General features: G+C 38.7%; 1 protein-coding gene across 1 annotated transcript in view; it reads left to right on the top strand.

The window, feature by feature from the left end:
• Nucleotides 1–250: 250 nt before the first annotated feature.
• MYRFL (myelin regulatory factor like) overlaps nt 251–17,454 on the top strand; it is a 140,521-nt gene continuing 123,317 nt past the window's right edge. Inside the window, 4 exon segments of the mRNA XM_058308416.1 lie at nt 251–284; nt 287–336; nt 338–401; nt 404–703. Coding sequence (XP_058164399.1) covers nt 251–284; nt 287–336; nt 338–401; nt 404–703 — 448 coding nt within the window.

Raw genomic sequence — 17,454 nt, forward strand, 5'->3', positions numbered from 1 at the left:
TGCCAATCTCAAAACACACCCAAACTACAACAAAATTAGATTACTATTCAAGAGAATAAATCTCCATCAAACCTGTGAAAACCGGAGACATAAATCGAATCATAAAAGGTTAGAGATGTGAAGACCATTATCAGGGAAATACGTGTAATATTTATTATTCACTGAGAGGGATAAACTTTGACTTAAAATCCAAGCTGCTAGAAGGAGACTGACAGAACAGGGCACAGATTACATGCCCCAGCCCCGGAAGATGGGAAACTGCCTCGAATCCCCCACCTCGAATGACATCTGCTTCATGAGGCTCAGCCTGACCAGACTAGCTTTGGTGAGGGGACCGGAGCCAGATCAGGAGTCGCAGCTGCCATATCAGGAACAAGTTCCAGTTCCAGTCTATCACCCAACACTAGCCAGGCTCGGCTGCCAACACAGCTGACTGAAGAGGAACAAATTAGGGTAGCTCAGAGAATAGGCCTCATACAGCATCTGCCTAAAGGAGTTCATGACCCTGGAAGAGATGGATCCGAAAAAAAGATCCGAGAGTGTGTGATCTGTAGGATGGACTTCTTTTATGGGGACCCAATTCGATTTCTGCTGTGCATGCACGTCTATCACCTGGACCGTACAGATGACTGGGTGCTGAGACCCTTCCCGTGCCCCTCCTGCATGGAGCCAGTTGATGCAGCACTGCGTTCCTCCTATGAAAGTACGTGAGCCAAGGTCTCTTGTCTGACACTTAAGTGGACCACTGTTTTTGGTGTTTTTGATCTTTTGTCATTGAGCGCAAAGAACCAGGGATTAGGAATTAAGATCATGCACAAAAGTCTCCTAAAAATTCCAGAATGCCTGCAGATGTTGAGGGAAAGTATGTGATACTTTGGAAACTTAGGGGGGAAAGTAGGATAGTATTTTTATGTAAAGCCTTGGCCCATTGTTTAAAAAAATAATTGTATTTAGATCTTGTTATTGCTCCAATACATAGGAATTGTATAAAGTGTTACAGCAGCTATATAGGTTTAAGTTGTGTGTGTTGAAGGTTTAATTAGGAAAAAGATAGTGGTTATTTTTCCTAAACGAAATAACTCTTCCCCCTCTCCCATCACTCCCAATTCCTTTCTGAAGTTGCTGGTGTTTGGGGCAAGGTTTTATTAAAAGCTATATTTTATAACACTGGCACACACACACACAAAAGTAGTTTTAAACTTGTTTGCACAGTTCATTTTTCCCACTGGAAATGGAATCCATTGCCTTAGGTCATCTTCAAGAGCGTATTATCATCATTGGGACTGGCTCTCTGCTTGAAAGCCAGCTTATTTATAACCTGTTTAAAGGTCATATTGTTTGCAGTTAAGAACAACAGAACTCAAAGTGATCTCCTAGCTTGTAAGCAAACTGAGATGCATTATCCCTTTTCTATTAAAAAATGAGTTAATGTGTCAAGAAACCAATTGTAGTAAAGTGGGGTTTAATATTACCCTTTCCTATGACTTTTATCTAATTATTTTGGTGGTTAATATGGTGATAATTAAAAGTCAAGGTAAATATTCAATGTTAAGATTTCTAATTTATGAGCTCGAATTATGGCACCATGCTGATGTGAAAATTAAAGTGGCACATGGTGAAACTTAAAGAGAAAAATTGTTCCTCAGTGGTAACAATTTTGATTTATTTTTACCTCTATGCCCTCCTTCCCTATTGTCTTTTTTCTTTTAAAGATTTATTTTTATGTATTTCTCCTCCCTTCCCCCCACCCCCTGCCCCAGTTATCCACTTTCTCTGTACTTTCGCTGTGTGTTCTTTTGTGTCCACTTGCATTCTTGTCAGCAGCCCCCGGAATCTGTGTCTCTTTTTGTTGAGTCATCTTGCTGCGTCAGCTCTCCGTGTATACAGCACCATTCCTGGGCAGGCTGAACTTTCTTCACGCTGGATGGCTCTCCTTACGGGGCGCACTCCTTGCGCGTGGGGCTCCCCTAGGCAGGGGACACCCCTGTGTGGCACAGCACTCCTTGTGCTCATCAGCCCTGCACGTGGGCCAGCTCCACACAGGTCAAGGAGAACCTGGCTTGGAACCGTGGACCTCCCATGTGGTAGGCGGATGCTCTGTCTATTGAGCCAAGTCCACTTCCCCCTCCCTGTTGTCTTGAACCTTAGCAAAATGATACTGCATCTCTCCTTACTGTAGTACTGAGGTTATTGATGTTATATAAAATACATCCCAGTCTGTTTCTTGGAAAGTTATCTGCTAAGTCCTGCTAACTGCCTACCAACAAATGTACACAGGCAAAGAGAATTAAGATTAATGTATTTCATATTTTGCACACAAATACATGGTTTGTATAACCATATGACTTCATAGTTGTGATCTCAAAAAAGAAAGAATTCCGCCTTTTATCTTTTTCTTGGAGTCAATGTGAAAACACTCTGAATCTCTAAGCTTTTTAAGCATTTTTGTTTTAGAAATGGTCTAGTAAAGATGTGGTAGTAATGTTTTATCCATTTAGCGTGTGTTTATTTTCCCTTAAATACTCTTAAAAAGTGAATTGTTTGTTTAGCTCAGTGATATTACACTGAAAAAATTGTTCATTAGCAAAAGGAGAGGCAGTCTCAATCTAACAAAGAAATGTATCTTATTATTTACTTAAAAAAACATTATTTCTGCCCCCTCCCCCACCTTGTTTTGCACTCACTGTCTACTCTCTGTATGTTCTTCTATGTCTGCTTGTCTTCTCTTTAGTTGGCAGTGGGAACTAATCCTGGGACCTTCTGGAGTGGGAGAGAAGCACTCAGTCTCTTGTACCACCTCAGCTCCCTGGTCTGCTGCATCTCTTATTGTCTCTTCTGTGTCTCTTTTTGTTGCATCACCTTGCTGTGCCAACTCTTTGTGTGGGCCAGTGCACCAGCATTCCACATAGGGCAGCTCTCCACTTGGGTCTGCTTGCCGCGCAGGCCAGCTCGCCTTTCACCAGGAGGCCCCGGGAATTGAACCCTGGACCTCCCATATGGTAGAAGGGAGCCTAATCGCTTGAGCCACATCTGTTTCCCTATTGGTTATTTTATATTGAGTTCACTATTTGAACTCTAACACTTTTCTACATCCAAAACATAAGTATCTTGAAGGTTCTTCATAATTACATTGTAGTGGAATTCAGTATGTCATAATTACTTTCTAAAGATTTGAGATTTGACTGTAGTATCATATGTTGGCTAATTTCTTTATAAGCCCCATGGTACAAAGACTTAAAGATGAAACTGAGAAGAGGTGAAAGGAATTAGATTGTCAGGTTCTGTTAAATTGTTATATGTAACTTGCGTAAGTTTTTGTTCATTAATTTATATCCACTCAATTACATAAAGCAAATTTAGATGAAAAAAAATCCCAGCTGCTACCACATCAGTTATGCTCTCAGTTGTGTGCTTCTGGACTGATTAATTAATACAGATATATCTATTCCAGTTCTTCCAATACCTTTCTTCTAAGTTTTCTTTTTCCAAATCCCATTGGTTAGACTTTAACCTTTAACCTAGAGGTTGCAACCTGAAAGCCTGAAGGCTAAATTGTGTTTTTTTTAACATATGTCCTACTTGGCCTTGACAATGTCTTGGCTTATTTTTGTTCATTGGTTTATTTTGTTCTGTTTTGCTATTATTAGAGAAGCTGTGGATTTACAGAACAATCACGCATAAAATACAGTAGTCCCATAAGCACTTCACCAACAACTTGAATTGATATGAACCATTTGTTATAACTGATAGCATATTTTTATAATTGTACTATTAGTTAAAACCCATGGTTTAACTTAGGGTTCACTGTTTGTATAGTGTAGTGCCATAGATTTTTTTTTTAAAGTTTTATTCTTTTACCAAATATACAATCTAACATTTCCCCTTTTAATCATATTCAGATATATATTGCAGTGCAGTTGTTTTGTTTTTAAACAAATTAGTCACCAACATTTAAAAATGATATTTAATGTCTTGCATCAGCCCCTGCAATTCACTGAATGGACTCGGAGAGAGTGTAAACTACAATGTAAACATGTATCCATGCTTCGGATTTGTAGCAGTGCTCCAAAAAAATGTACTCATCAAATGTAATGAATGTACCACACTAATGAAAGAAGTTGTCTATATGGGAGGAGTGGGGGGTGTAGGGTATATGGGAATCTCTTATATTTTTAAATGTAACATTTTGTGTGATCTATGTATCTTTAAAAAAAGATAATAAAAAATGAAAAAAAACCCCGATGTTATTAATAGGGGATAATTTGAGAATGGAGAAGGGTAGGGTATATGGGAATCTCCTATATTTTTGATGTAACTTTCCTGTAACCCAAACTTCTTGAAAATAAAGTGAAAAAGTAAGACATTAAAAAAAAAAAGATATTTAAAATTAAAATCTTCCTTGCCAGCTTCTCTTTAAAAATTGGCGATTTTGGGCTCACTGAGCATTTAGCATGTGTTTATTTTCCCTTATATACTCTTAAAAAGTGAATTGTTTGTTTAGCTCAGTGATATTACACTGAAAAAATTGTTCATCTCGAATGGCAGCACTTGGTGGAGCTGAGCGGCTACACCCTTTGAGTACCTACACCTTTTGGCAGGACATGTGCTTGTAGGTTTGCTCTGTGCCCCAGCACCCTTGATGGTCTCCCTGACACCAAGGCAGTTGCAGTTATCAATATGCTTGTATGCTTGGATTTTGCTTATTTTGGGCTCACTTATCTGCTTGGCTTGGGCAGGCAGATAGTAAATATTTGAGCTTGGGACCCCAACTCTAACCTTAGTCTCTAAGCCCATTAAATGGAATCTAATTTATTTCTTTATATTTCTCATTACTCTTTTCACTTATTACTCTACTGCTGAGAAGGAAATCTCTGGAGACTTGTTGGACAGGATCCAGAATCATCATTTGGCAATGGATACGATGTAATGATCTACTTCCAACTGCCTCCAGGAAACTTTCCTTGTAGCTTCCCTTGGAGTCCAGAGTTAGCCACAGGCTACATATTTTAGACATCTTAATCATATTTTATCTGAAAGCACATAAATCCTTTAAAAATTCACAATTAACTTCTTTCTTGCTCTCCATATCCAATCAGTAGCCAGTTCTCTTGCTTCTACATCATCTTACTTTAGGGTTTATTACTACAGCCCTGGATTCTTGCAGTAGCCTCTTTACTGGTCTAACTTTAGTTACTGCCCTAACCACCTCATCTAATACAGCTATCTTTCTGAGTTAGATTTAATTATATCATGTTCCACGCCCACTCACATGGAAGGAATACATACACTGAGAATGAATATGTGGGGAATAAAATTCAGATTTAGCCTAACATTCAAAATCTATCATAAACTTTCTTCAGCCTGTTTTCCAGTCTTCTTTCTTACTGTACCAGGCACACCCATTTCAGCAGTCTCTGCACCCGTGCTCTCTCCCCTTCAAGTCAATCCTCATGCTTTTAAAAGACAGACCTGCCTTTTAAATCTCTTTAAGTCCCAGTTGGTTCTTTTTTCTTTAAGATTTATTTTATTTATTTCTCTCCCCTTCCCCCCTGTTGTCTGCTCTCTGTGTCCATTTGCTGTGTGTTCTTCTGTGTCCACTTGCATTCTTGTCATGCCCCACCGGGAAACTGTTGTGTCATCTTGCTGCGTCAGCTCTCCGTGTGTGGGGCGCTACTCCTGGGCGGGCTGTACTTTTTTTGCACGGGGCAGCTCTCCAAGATGATGCAACAGTTTCCCGGCTTGCAGGGCACACTCCTTGTGTGTGGGGCTCCCTTATGTGGGGGACACCCCTGTGTGGCATGGCACTCCTTGTGTGTGGCAGCACTGCACGTGGGCCAGCTCACCACATGGGTCAGGAGGCCCTGGGTATCGAACCCTGGACCCTCCATATGGTAGACGGACGCTCTATCAGTTGAGCTACAACCACTTCCCCCAGCTAGTTCTTTATGATGCCTTTCCAGATCTTCCCAGATTAAACTGTCTTTTCATTTGGGACATATTCCTCAGCTTTTTCCAGATTCTGCCTTGATTTATAGTTACTTATGTTTTTCTCATGCTCTAGATTTGAGTTTATGGAGAACAGGTACCAATACTCACTGATCTTTGCATTTCCTTCACCCAGCTGAGAACTTACACAATTTGAATGGAAACAAATTGAAATACTCATTTAAAAAATCATTTTTTTCTCCCCTCTGAGATGGCTCCCTCATCTGTGTGCTCATTGTCTACTTGTATTTTGCTCATTGTCTGTTTTTCCTTTAGGCTGCACTGGAAACCAAATCTGTGACCTCCAAAGTGGGAAGCGGGCACTCAACTGTTTGAGCCACATCTGCTCCCTGCTCATTTTGTTTTGCTCATTGTCTGCTTGTTGTTTTTGCTTGATGTTTGCTTGTTGTTTGTTCTTTAGGAGGCACTGGGAACTGAACCTAGGACCTCCCATCTGGGAGGCAGGTTCTCAACTGCTTGAGCAACATCTGCTCCTGAAAAATTCATTTCTTTAGGCATCTTCTTTTGATGACTTGTCCTTATAGAACTGGTGCCCAAGCGACCTTCATAATAGGCTTCTAAATCTCTTTATTCCTCCAACTTAATATTAATCAGTTTGCTCATTTTCAAGGAAGAGTTTATATGTATGAAATTTTAAAACATTTCTTTGGAAGTATACCACATCACTTATGACCTAATTCTAATAATAATGAAACAACCAGATGAATTCAGAATGTGGGCCATTCTATGAGACAATGAGCCTGGACCATTAAAAAATGTTAGTTATGAAAAACAAACAAGTCAAAATAGCAAAGGAACTCTTCAATATTTTAAAAAGGCATAATAAAAAGCAATGCATGAACATGCTTCTCATCAGGAAAAAATGTAAAAAACTATATTTTGGGAACAATGGTAGAAATTATATATGAGATGATAGTATTAAATTAATGTTACATTTCTTGACATAATAAAGGGACTATGATTATGAGTGAGAAGGTCTTTATTCTTAGGAAACATATACTGAATTAAATTAGAGGTGAAATGTTAAGATTTCTATAACTTACTTTCAAATTACTCAGTCAACAAAATGTGTATATCTATATATGAAAAGAGAAAAGGCAAAAATGGCAAAATATTAATAATTAGGAAATCTAGGTGAAGAGTATATGGGTAGTTCATGGTACTTTTCTTTCAATTTTCTGTAGGTTAAAGACTTTTTCAAAATAAAAAGTTGGGGAAAAAGAGAAACGGGAGGGGCTGAAATGACTACTTCAATTTCCTAATTGTATTCCTCTTAAGCTATTCTTAAGTAAACTAATGATTACCAGTGAAAACAAAACTTATTTGTGTATGGCTTTATATTAAGGACTAAAATCACTTAGTAGGGAACTATATGCTCTGCTGTAAAAAAGTTATTAAATTGATAATGCAATTCTGTTGCTCATTAGAGGGACTTATACTTCATGGTTTAAACCTTTAATGGAAATAAACTGTGGAAGAAATAGACTAGATATGTATTCAGGGATATAAGTTTTCACCGTGTAAATTTGGTCATATTTAACAAATCCTAACTTTTCATTATTATTATAAGGCTTTTAAAATTACCTGTTCTTTAGGAATACATGAAAGTGAATGATATAGATTTGCTCCCTTTCTCTAGGTTTTAAAAAACTGCATCTTTGGTTGTGACTAAATGGATCTGACTGATGGAGGCAGAGATATTGGTGTAAAAGGACAAATAAGAGATAAGACTGTATTTATTGCCCATTTATGTAATTACATGTGTCACTAAGGACAAAGGTCCTTAAAACAAAGACGAAAGGCAGAGTAGAAACAGTTCCCTACATTAAGCAAGATAGATGGATTTCCTGCCTCTGCCCTCTTCATGAATTTTTTTCTGAATGGTTGTATATCCTTTGGTTTTTATAGTCACATTTTGTGAACTTAACCATCTTTCTGGGCACAGCTGGAAGACTGAAGATATGCTTCATTCCAATAAAAAGAAAATGAAGTTTTTTCAAGAGCATTCATAGGCTTCGAGTTGAGAGGACAGCAATTACTTCCTGAGGTCTGATAACCCTTGTTCTATGAGGAAATATTGCTAGGACCACTGCACCATGGATGTGGTGGGCGAAAACGAGGCCCTGCAGCAATTCTTTGAAGGTAAGTGGCCAGTTTCCAACATGAAGCTACTGCTTCTGAGAAATGGCATTGTTCTCTAGCTGTTTTGCCTTTTCAGAATTCACTTAAACTTGACCTTGGAAGAAATGCTATCAGACTAAGATAACTCACTGAACTTGGAAGCGCAGGCTTATTTGCTGCATTTGTAGCAAAAATCATAAGCATAAAAAAATATATAGGATTTCCACCTAATTGTGAAAAGAATCAAGGGTTGAATGTATCTATGTTATTATGATTTGTCTCTGTTCTGTACTAGATTTTATTCTTCTACATCCCCTGATTTTTTTTAATTTACAGATTTTGAGGTCTTATCTCTAAAGTGATTGAATATAACACAAGAAAAATTTTATTTAAAGTATTTTTCATGTTAGTATATTAAATATAAAATAGTCCTAAACAATACAGAAAACCCTTTCCCCATTTTCATCTTCACCCTTCACAACACTTTGAAAACATGTAACTGGATACTGATTTTTTAAAAGTTAAAAATCATTTTCCCTCAAGGAAAGGTATACTGGGGACAGGGTTGCGTAGGTTTTTCTTCCTTCTAAACCCTAAAATGGCAGTACCGCTTCTCATCTTTAATTGGGTTGATGTTCTAGTGGTGGGCCTGTTGGAAATGTCAGCAAGGACTTGTCCTCTTGTGGTCCCTTTTTGGTGCTATTGGGAAATGCCACGACTGTGTGGCTCCAGCTCCTTCCAGTTAGCCATGCTCAGACGTCCCTGTGAATGGAAGTATGGCCATAGCTAGTACATACTTTAAGGTATTTCCCAGGTGGCAGTATGAGAAGAATTAAGGGAAGTCTTCTATTTACAGGATTCATAATGCAGTCAGCAACACATGAGACACTGCTTTTGGCATTTCTTATGCGTTAGTAAAATGCCTGACAGATAGTAGATGTTTAAAGGTTGAATGGAATTGGCCAACCCTAAACAGTAAAAAAAGTCCTACCAAAGAAATAGTGAAATTCCAGATTAAAATCAGAAGGAATCAAGACAGTGCAATAGTTTCCAGGACCTTATTCTTGCTAGAAGTGAGAAGAAGGAACATAAATCCAAGAGAATATTTATGTTTTCTCAGCCCTGTGGTCAAGCGCATAGAGTGCTCTGCCTCTGACAGTGTCCAACTCATGCTTGGCATAGACACACCAGTGTTGCTTGATTGGGATGGGCTCAATTTACATCACGTGCAACCCTTATTCTAGCAGTGGGTAGTAAGCTCCAAGCTACAGTTGCATCTGCTTGGTTTTAGAGAAATCACCAATCCGTTTTCTAAAGTGGAAAAAGTCTACTTGATTTCTTCTAGAGCTGGAGAAACCTGAAAGTTAATCTCCTACCTTCCTTTTTAAGAAGAGCTATTATACCTATAGGATCTCTGTTCCATCCTTGGTCGTACTACTTTCAGCAGTCTGTGAGGATCTAGTTTCCACAAGTCCCCTCTGTAACTTGTTGCGATATCTGATTATTATTATAATAGTATTCTAACCAAACTCTCTTGCTCCATTTGAACCTGTTTTGATGGAGGAAGAGTCAGTTCTCCATGGAAAAAAAGTCAAGAGTTTTTCTTATATCATCAAGAGTCAGTTCTCCATGGAAAAAATAGTCAAGAGTTTTTCTTATATCATCTTTGGTAAACTTTACAAATAAAAAATGGAGGCACTAGCGTAAGTGATATCTACCCCACCCCCTGGAATCACACAGCTAGCTGTCATTGTTTTATTACTTCCTCTATTCAGCAAACATTGAACGCCTACTCTGCGCCAAGCCCCAAAATCGCCTCCTTCAAATGGTAACTTGTAGGGCTTTGAGGCCTGTCTGGTAATGATTTCTTTTCTCTGGATTTTTTTCAAATCTTCCTTAGAATGAGGAAAGTGAAACTAGATACGTTATTCTAATAAGGAGGGCTAGTTGTCTTATGCCATGCTCCTGTTGATATGTTACCGTTTCTAACTGTATTTAATCTCATATTAAAAAATCAAAATCTGAGCATCAAGAAAAGTTGTAGCAATTTGTTACCCACAGTAAATTCGTTTGTTTTTCCCCAGACTCTCTCATTCTCAGAAATTAAACCCTGAATAGTGTATTTTCACTATAAATAATTATGTATTTAAAAGAATTTGGATTGACAAGAGCAGTTGAATTAAACAAACTTGACCATCAAAGTCAGAATTATTTCACTTTTTATTTTAAACTTTCAAGTATGCCTGGCATGTTATGGTGTATCTCAGGAGAATGACAAGAACAAAGGGTGGTTTCAGGCAATTTTAACTCTAATTCTAATTACCTATCTGCACAGACGTAAAGCAAAGGAGGTTTATCAAGTACTCTAGGAATCCCAACATCCTTTGGAAACTTTGATACTAAGCAAAATGTCTGACTTTTTCGGCAAAGTTGAGACCACTGAAAGAGAAAAGTTAGTAGAAAGGGGCACATTATTTTATTTACAATAACTAAAAATCGGTAATAACCTAAATTTCTATTGTGTGAATTAGGTATGTAAATTTTGCTTTTTCCATATAATGGAATATTTAGTAGCTATTAAAAATGATAAGGAAAAATGGTTATGAATAATGGGTATAAATTAGAATTGGATATATAGATACAGCTTTCTAGAACAAAGTTTATTAAAATTGCTCTGAAAAGAATTTAGATAGATATACAATCATACAAATATATAAAAACTGTAATAGTATAAAGTACTAACAGTATAGACTTCATTAATCTTTACTATGTTATAATCAGGAAAATGATTATTTAAAATGAAGAAGAATGGGTTTAATTCAGCAAATCTCTTCAATTTAAGTTTCATATACAAGAAAAATTGTAAAAGACTTTCTTATTGATGAAAAATGTTTATTGGGTGTCTTTGATGAAAAACTATGCTAGATCACACCATTCTTGGCTATCTGATTCTAGGGGATTTGAACCTTTCATTGACTTTGACCTATTTTAAAACTGTATATTTTAGATAATTTATGTCAAAGCAAATGATTCTTATCTATAGATATGCAAATGATATGTTATTAAGGGGATCAATTGTCTCACAAAAAGCCAGTTCTGCATTTATCTGTAAATTTATTCTGGGACCTATATATAGGTCTGCTTTTTAAATTCTTCTTTGAACTGGTTTTAACATCTTACTGGTTCCTTTATTAACTAAGCAGTTAAATAAAATCTTTAACACATGTGATTTTATATTTGCATGAGAGTTATGATTTTAATTTTCTTTTTTCTTTTAAAAGAAACATGCCCTTTAATACCTGCAAACTTTTAATTTTGTCAACTTAGAACACTTTGTAAATTTCACCTTAAGTTTGAACCAGATTAAAAATAATATTTATTGAGCATTTACTATGTGCCAAGCACTGTGCTATTCATTTTTAATTCTTTATTTTGTTTAATTTTTACAACAATCTTTTGTATAAAAAGGAATAAGGAAACAAAGTACTGTAATTCCCAGCCCTCCATTTACATCTTATCTTTGTCAGCTGTGACCTTAGAATCTTAATCTCTTTTCCCTATGGATATTTCTTTTGGACTACCTTGATATTAGAGGACTCATCCTTTATTTCCAAGCTTTTTAGAACAAAGTTTATTAGAACTGATTTGAGAAGAGTCGTGTTATTGGTCATTATATTTAATCTCCAAAGAGAAAATTTTTGAATTGGAGAGACACTATTTAGCTCCTCCTCTGTAATGTCCTGATGTAAGGTCTCTAGTTAATCTAGATGTTTGCAGCTGCTTTTAGACATTGCTCTTTGCAATTATGCATCACACAGTGAAGGTTCTTGGCAACAAAGAAATCCCAGTACCCTCAAAATGATTTTAGAACTCAAGCTATAGGTTTCCCTGCATCGATGGCTGTATTTGCTGCCTACTGTGAAGTAATAAATTACAGGCAAACTCAGTGGCTTAAATCAGCAAACATTTATCTCCTAGCTTCTGTGGATCAGGAATCCAGGTGCAGCTTGGCTTGCTCAAGGTCTCTCAGTAGGTTGCAGTCAAAGTGCTGTCCAGGGCTGACAGCTCATCTGAAGGCTCAACTAAGGGAGGACGCACGTCCAAGTTCACACGTGTGATTCTTCATATGATTCAGTTTCTCACAAGCGGTTGGACTGAGAGCTTCAGTTCCTCACTGACTATTGGCCAGGGGCTTCCCTCCATCACAAGGGTCTCCTTAGAGGGCAGCTCACAACATGGCAGCTGGCTTCTCTCAGAACAAGCAAGTAAAACAGTCTTTTTTATGACTTTTTATATCCTAATACTGGAAGGGGTATCCCATTAACTTGTGCCATAATTTAGTCATCAGAAGCAGGTCAGTAGGTCCATCCCACATCAAGGGGAGAGGATTACACAAGAACATGAATACCAGGAAGTGAGGATCCTGGGCACCATCTTAGAGACTGCCCACCACAGGGACGATCAGATCACCAGTTTTGGAAGGTATTCCAGAGGGCATTACTCAATTATCTCAAAGATTTCAGTAGAAAAAAAGACCCTTAAACAAAACTTACATTAGCATACAAATATGATTATCCTGCAGCAAAAGAGTTAAGGATATTTATCCAGCATAACACTGAAGAGCCTTGCATGAGCGGAACTTTTCAGGAGCCTGGGATGCTTGTATACACAAGAATAGGCATTCTCAAACTCTAGCATGCATCAGAATCACCTTACAGCTCTGTACCCAGAGTTTTTGATTTGGTAGGCCTGGAGTGAGGCTCATGAATTTGCATCTCGAGAACCACAATACTAGAAACTCAAACGCTTGTTGGCTTATCAAAAGGAAAAGAGAAGATTCCTGCCATGATTTAGCAGAATAAGAACAACTACCTTCTAAGTGTTGATCCCAAGTAAAAGCACAAGAGGGAAACTGGCAGATTGAGACTGTAGCTCACTTCCTGAGATCTGTGGGGGCAGCTCATGAAGGGCAGGAGCTACCAGGCACCTCCTGAGATCTAGAAGTAGGAATAATCATTCAGGAAGCTACTGTCAATATAAATAAGCTTCAACCATTTTCTGTCCCTGACTCTCTAAGATTAAATTCTCTAGAATGAGACTGGAGTAACATGGGTCACAGGCCTTCATCCCTACCCACTTTCCCACCCTCCCAGACCCCTTGTCAGGGGAGTGGGCTGAAGGCCTGAGTAACAACTTCAAGACTGCATGCTATAGAAAGGGGTGGTGTCCCGAGGAAAACCCAATAGCTATTTTCAAAAGAAGGAGGTTAAAAATGAATGAAGTTAAATACATCTGTTGTCCATCAGCTGCACAGGAATATCACAGTGATACCAAGTGTTCAAGAAAATGGAGAAAATGCTGAAGGCTCTGTGGCAGAAAAGCAGTGGCTCACGTGACTAACCCAGATGGGATTATTTTAAAAGGCATTCAAAGAAGGTTAAGCAAAATTTTTTAATAGAAGACAGATGTAGCTTGGAAAAAGAGTCTCTGTGGTGTCAGCATCTAATAGGGAACCAGTGAAAATTTATAGAATAAATGAATGAAAGAATAATGCAAAGGAATATTCCATTCAACAAACATTTTTTGGTCCATAGCTAGGTGTGGGGCATCCAACAAGTTCAAATTTAGGAAGAAGAAAAACTTGCCCAGGGACAGAAGGGTTCAGTGAATAGAAAAAACAGAGGCAGTGAGGCAGAGTAGCCAGTGGTGGAAAGCCCAGGATTCCAGTATTTCTAGAAGTAAAATGGTAGATATCTTAAGTAGTCCCCAGATATTATTTTTCCAAAATAAGAAGCCATCTCTAACTGTCTCATGTATTTGAATTCCTGTAAGAAGAATTAGAAGCTCCTAACAGCTGAATTCCATGTTGGAAGTTGGAGCCAGGCAAGACTATGACGTAGGTAAAGAGTATCTTTGGCCTCAGGTTGGTCTTTCAATTCCTTATCTTTCTTTCACTTGGAGACCACCGTCTTTCTCAGCCTTTCAGACAACCAGCACTCTCTTCCTTCTGGCACAGAAGGTATGGATGGCAGATGATCTGATGACACTTTTCACCTTTATAGAGGCTTATATTCTAAGTGCTTTTATAGAACACAAAGATATTTTGACAAAATGAGTCAAAACTGTCACCTCCTCCAAGGGTTGATTTGGCTAATCTCTAATGGCGGGGTTTTAGGCATCAGGCTGCTTCCTTGCATCCTGAAATTATTCCACAAAAGCAGGAGCACACCTTGTCTATCTGAACCAGTCTCTGCTTCTGTGTGGAGACAGCATGGACTTTTGAGGAGCCTGAGAAAGAGAACATGTGAGGGACAAGAGGAACCAGGTAGATCATGCAAGCAATTTATGATTCTGTGAACATTTCTATCTGATATTGGCAGGGGTTGGAAACTATGCTGCTTTGGCACAAAGCAACCAGAACAAAGAGACTATTGGCTTGATGCCACCAAGAAGAACTCTCTTTTCTTCTCTCATGCTAGGATCCCCAAGGTAAAGGCAATTTAGTTGGAATTTTAAATGTGTCATAATGAGATCAGTGCTGACCTTGGTGACCTGCATACACCCTGCATTTGAGAACTTCCAGGGTTATCACCATCTCTAGGGAGTCTTGGGACCAAAATCACCCAGACAAACCCTCCTGAGAGGAAGGTCCAGCCACCATCTCCGGTGTGACTGGTGCTGTCATCTTTTTAACTTTGGAGTTAGAGCTTGGTTTATGGAAGACTCCACAATGTCTTAGAAGCTATTAAATTAAGATCCAATCTAATAATTTAAAATCAGCTACTTTTTGCTATAAATTCAATATATGGACACTTTTGGAAAATATGGAAAAACTAAAAGAACAATATAGATATCGCTTGTTATCTCCCCATTCCATGGCAACTACTGTTGACAGTTTGGTGTCAATCTTTTATCTTTTCATAAACAAAAATGGGATTATAGTATACTATTTAATAATGGACTTTTTCACTGACCATAGAGTGAACAGTTCTTCTTGTTATTGGTTATTCGTCTACAACAGAATTTGGCAAACTATGGCCTATGAGCCAAATCTAGCTTGCAGCCTGTTTTTGTAAATAAAGTTTTATTGGAAAACATCCATTCATTTATACATTTTTTATGGCTGTTTTGCTGCAATGGCAGAGTGATGGTTACAACAACCATATGGCCCACCATGCATAAAATATTTACTATCTGGCCTTTACAGAAAATGTTTGCTAAGCCCTGGTCTACAACATAATTAATAACTATAAGTATTAATTTTACTGAGCATTTATTATGTGTTTTGTATATAGTTTTAATTAAGAACATGGATTCTGAGTCAGTCATTCAATGTTGGAGTTCTGACTGCCATTTATTCACTGTGGAATCATGGATAAGTACACATCTGCAGGTCTTAGTTTCTTTATTTGTAAAATGGGGAAAATCATGCCATCTCATAATGTAGTTGTGAAGTGCTATGCTTGGCACAGAGAGCACAATAATTGTTAGCTGTTATTATTCTTGTTGAAACCTAAGTATCATTTTCTCACTTCAGCATCAAAGCAGCCCTTGAAGTGTTATTATCTTCCCATGAGAAACTTGAAGCCTAGAGAGATTAAGTAACTCACCTAAAGTCATCCAGATAGTAAGTGAATGTAAGGTCATCATTTATTGTTTCCTTCATTTATTCAATCAGCTGATCAAAAATATTTATTTAGGGAGGCAGACTTGGCCCAGTGGTTAGGGCATCCATCTACGACACGGGAGGTCCGCGGTTCAAACCCGGGGCCTCCTTGGTGGGCGCAGGGAGTGCCCTGCCACATGGGGGAGCCCCACACGTGGGGAGTGCGCCCTGTAGGGAGAGCCGCCCAGCACGAGGGAGAGTGCAGCCTGCCCAGGAATGGTGCCGCACACACAGTGAGCTGGTGCAGCAGGATGGCACAACAAAAAGAAACACAGATTCCCGTGCCACTGACAACAACAGAAGCGGACAAGGAAGAGCACGCAGCAAATGGACACAGAGAACAGACACGGGGGTGGGGGTGGGGTGGGGGAAATAAATCTTAAAAAAAAAAATTTATTTAATGTCTCACATGAGCCAGGTACTGTCCTAATGACTAGGGCTTCAGTGGTGAACAGCAGACAGAGTCCTTGCCCAAAGCAGCTTATCTCCTAGAAGAAGGAAGAAGACAATAATGAGATACACAAATAAATAAGACCATTTCAGATAGTCATTCATGATGAAGAAAAGTAAAAACAGGTAATGGTGCAGAGAGAAAGTAATGAGGGAAAAGAGACCAGTTATTTGAGCTAAGGCTCTCAGGAAAGGGGTCTAGGGTGGCTTTCAAACTGAGACCTGAATAATGCCTGGGAGCCCATGGTGGATCAGTGCGGGAGAAGAGTGTTACAGATCAAGGCCCTGAGCTTGGCGTGGTCGAGGGTCAGCAAGGCCAAGGTGGTAGGAGTGTAGTGAGTGAAGGGGAGAGTGGTAGGAGATGGTGTCATGGTTTGGATTTTTATTTTCAGAGTATGGGGAGCCAGTAAGAGTTGTAAGTGGGAGCAAAGGCAGGATTTGCAGATGGATGGAACTTGGGGGTGAGGCACAGAGAAGAATTAAGGATGAAGCCTATGTTTTGGCATCAACAATGAATGGATGACAGTACAATGTACTCAGATGGTTAAGATGGTGTAGTAGTGCATGTTTGTGAGGTCAGTTATTGCATTTGTGTGATTTTCTCAGCAACTTTCAGCTACTTAGAGGTTCAGGCTTGGAATGGGTAAAAATTTAGGTTTAACTAAAGTTGGAGTTTTCCCTATTGAGTTTCACAGAAGGAGAGAAGGGAAGAGAGTTCCACTTCCTTGCAAGGGAGTGATTAGTATGGTGGGCTCTAGTTTCTACAAGGTAAGAAGGAAAGTGAAGGTAGGAAGGGAGTAAGGAGCTACAAAAAAAGTGGTAATAAAGGTTTAAGTGTCAGTGAACTAGAAGGATAAGTTGGTCAAAGGATACGATACAGGATTTTATATGATACAGACTTTAGGGAGTGGTACAGTTATTAGTGATGCCAAGGTCTAGGAAAGGATCATAAGAGAAAATGGCTGACCCCTCTTGATTTAGAAGTAGAGTGGACATCGCCATCCCAGGCTCCACAAAATGGAGAAATATAATATGGATTGGAGTGGACTTGCTGGTATTCTACTTAGAACTGTTGTGGCTCTAGCAATGGAAGAAATTGTATCACTGATGTGGAGACAGTGGCCATGGGAAATGCTGAGGGCAGGGAGAAGGAGGAAGAGGTGTGATATAGGGCATTTTCAGGACTTGGACTTGTCCTGAATGATATTGCA

The sequence above is a fragment of the Dasypus novemcinctus genome, chromosome 12 (assembly GCF_030445035.2).
Source record: "Dasypus novemcinctus isolate mDasNov1 chromosome 12, mDasNov1.1.hap2, whole genome shotgun sequence".
Lineage (NCBI taxonomy): Eukaryota > Metazoa > Chordata > Mammalia > Cingulata > Dasypodidae > Dasypus > Dasypus novemcinctus.